The following is a 3,231-nucleotide window of genomic DNA, read 5'->3' on the forward strand; positions in this document are numbered from 1 at the left end:
GAAGACCAAAGAATTAATGGCAGGAAGAACCGAATAAAATGAGTGACAACCTGGCGAGGCATAAATATGTTGATGTAAATTCCTCCTGACGTAGTTGTAATAATAATTTCATAAAAAAAAAGACTTACCATCATTTATATCCCAATAAATCATTTAATTGAATGAATTATACAATTACAACTTGATGTATCCAAGAATACGTTGAAAGGCTAAAACACACTTGTAAGATTTGTATGATTGTACAAACAATTTCTGAAAAGACCATTACAAACGGAAGCTCCAACAATTTCAATCCAATTTTAAAAACCTTTCTACATGAATATAATGTATAAATAATTTTATACCTTGAGATAACAGATATTGCAAATGTATGTAGTCCAACACATATAACATAAAAACTTCAATAGCGACTCGAGTTATAATCGACTTGCCGATGCCATGGAACCCATTTTGTATGCAATGTCTCTTAGAGTGAACTTTTGAACTTTTCCGGTGGCGGTTTTGGGGAGCTCGGCCATGAAAATGACGGTCCTCGGAACCATGTAATGTGGCAGCTTGGCACGACAGAACTCGATCATCTCATTTTCCGCGGGCGGTTTCTTGCTCACGCCCTCTTTCAAGCTCAAGAAGGCGCAGGGTGTTTCGCCCCAGTAATCGTCGGGCCGAGCCACCACGGCGGCCTCATTCACCACCGGATTGGAGTATAGCACCGACTCGACTTCCACGCTGCTCACATTTTCCCCGCCGGTGATGATGATGTCTTTGGAGCGATCCTTTATTTCCAGGTAGCCATCTGGGTGCATCACTCCCACGTCTCCGGTGTAGAGCCACCCGTCTCCGCGCATGGATTTGGAGGTGGCTTCGGGGTTTTTAAGGTAACCCAGCATCAAGCAGGCGCCTCGGAGCACGATTTCGCCTAGTGTCGATCCGTCTCTTTTCACGCTTATTCCGCTTTCTGGGTCCACCACATCCGCCGCCGTGATCCCCAGTGTCCGCACACCTTGTCTGGCTTTAAGCCTAGCCCTCTCGGTCGCCGGAAATGCATTCCACTTTGATTTCCAAGCGCAAGAAATCACCACTCCCGCCACCTCCGTCAACCCGTATCCGTGGGTCACCGAGAATCCCAATGATTCAGTCCTCAGAACAACAGCCGCCGCCGGCGGAGCTCCGCCGGTCAGGAACTCAACCGGGCTCTTCAGTGGCCTTGCTCCGGGATAATTTGCTAACATGTTGAGTATCACCGGCGCACCACACAAGTGCGTGACATTGTGACGATATATGGCTTCGTACACCACGCGGGCATCGAACTTTCTGACACATACGTTGGTCCCGCCAACAGCAGCCATTCCCCAAGTGTAGCTCCAGCCATTGGAATGGAACATGGGCAGCGTCCAGAGGTACACCGGCTGCTTCGGAACCGTCCAATTGATCAAAGAATCGTAGGTGATGATGAAAATGGATCTGTGAGAATGCACCACACCTTTGGGAGACGAAGTCGTGCCGGAGGTGTAATTCAGCGTCATGGGATCCCATTCATTTTCCGGCGAAACCCATTTGAATTCCGACGTACCCTTCCGCACCATAGCCTCGTAGGTATCATGAACTCCTGCCACTGACACGAAACCTTCATCCTTCTCGATGAGAACCACCAATGGAAGCTGGAATTTGGGCGGGAACAGAGAAATAGCTTCCAACACTACACCCAGAAGCTGAAAATCAACAAACACAAGCTTCGATTCACCATGCCGGAGAATAACAGAGACCGTCCTGGAATCCAATCGAGTGTTGATGTTGTTGAGCACATACCCCGCCATCGGCACCGCGAATTGCAGCTCGTACATGGCGGGAACGTTCGGCGCCAACACCGATACCACGCGACCCCTCTGGATTCCCAGAGAAGCAATGGAAGACGCCATTCTCAAGCACCTTTCGTGCGTCTGAGACCATGTGTAGGACATTGAATTGTAGATAACAGAGATGCAGTCGCCATAAACAGTCGATGCCCTCTCAAGAAACGTCAAAGGGGTGAGGGGACATGAATTCGCGGAGCTTGGCTTCAGCTCTTCCATGAAGAAGATGACGAATTCTTTACTTCTCAGTGAATATGTGGGTGTACAGTACAGAGGGGTTGGGTTTTATTAATCCTAATTCCTACACACACGCCATGGATACTTTCTCTAGCCTCATTAATGGAATCACAACGAGATGTATCACGATTTGAAGGTGATTTACAGAATTCCCATCGAGAAAAGCAACATTTAAGCCCATAATATATAAAGATCTAATTGGTGGCCAACAAAAGCAGGTGGCAAATTGAATTAATTGATAATCGGTTCATAATCTCTCTTCTTTATTGCCAAAAAAAAAAATTTGCCTTTATGGATACGTGTCCAGCTTTTGCAATAACTCAAATTTGCTATTATTGAGGTTGCCTCAAAATCAATTTCGGGATAGTTTCATTTACCACTTTACGGCGTAATTCATAATTTTGTTTTCTTTTTCGTATCATTGCGTTTGTTTCAATTACACTGGCTTCTTTTTCTTTCTTTTTTCTTTTTTCACGAGATGGGGAAATATTTTTTGAATAATTTGAATAAAGATAATACTGACAGTTAATATATAAATTTATTTTTATAATGATTTTTAATATGTGTGAATTCTCTTTTGGATTGTCTATAATTAGTTCATTCGTTAATATTGTCAAAGTCAATCATCTTTAGCAGATGTGTCGATGCTTGGCAGATGGATACTGCCCAATGACTTGTGCAAATTATGAGATATGTGACATCCATGTATTTTTTACGTGTGCATGAGTGATTACATAAATACAATGAAAAGAATCTCGTCGTCGCGGTGTAAATATTATTCAAATATGGGCCTTACAAATTTAAATTTATATTTACTGAAAAAAATACCAAGTACATAATTAATGCAAGAGCATATTCCAATGCTTGCTTCTAAACGGAGGCCTGCTTAAAATGGTGAGCCATAGAAAACTAGGCTCACACTTGGCCAAAAAAAATAGTATATCTATATATATAGATATATATATAATTTTTAAACCCAAAAAACTTGCAAAATAATTATAACAATAATAATTTTTTTGTCCTCTTATAATTTTTTGATCTAAATTTTAGACTATTATTTGGGTACATGGTCTATAACTTTTTGTCCAATGTTTTCTCGTCACAAGTTTCCTACAATTTGATTAACAATAATTTCAACTCATAT

At 42.2% G+C, this 3,231-nt stretch overlaps 1 protein-coding gene across 1 annotated transcript; it reads right to left on the reverse strand.

Annotated features, from left to right (window-relative positions):
• Positions 1-273: 273 nt before the first annotated feature.
• On the reverse strand, positions 274-2,285 carry LOC140882359 (2-methylpropanoate--CoA ligase CCL4-like). The gene has a single exon (XM_073288315.1). The coding sequence runs from the start codon at positions 2,067-2,069 to the stop codon at positions 417-419; it is 1,653 nt and encodes a 550-aa protein (XP_073144416.1). The 5' UTR covers positions 2,070-2,285; the 3' UTR covers positions 274-416.
• Positions 2,286-3,231: the final 946 nt, after the last annotated feature.

This window comes from Henckelia pumila, chromosome 2 (genome assembly GCF_033568475.1).
Source record: "Henckelia pumila isolate YLH828 chromosome 2, ASM3356847v2, whole genome shotgun sequence".
NCBI classification, from domain to species: Eukaryota; Viridiplantae; Streptophyta; class Magnoliopsida; order Lamiales; family Gesneriaceae; genus Henckelia; species Henckelia pumila.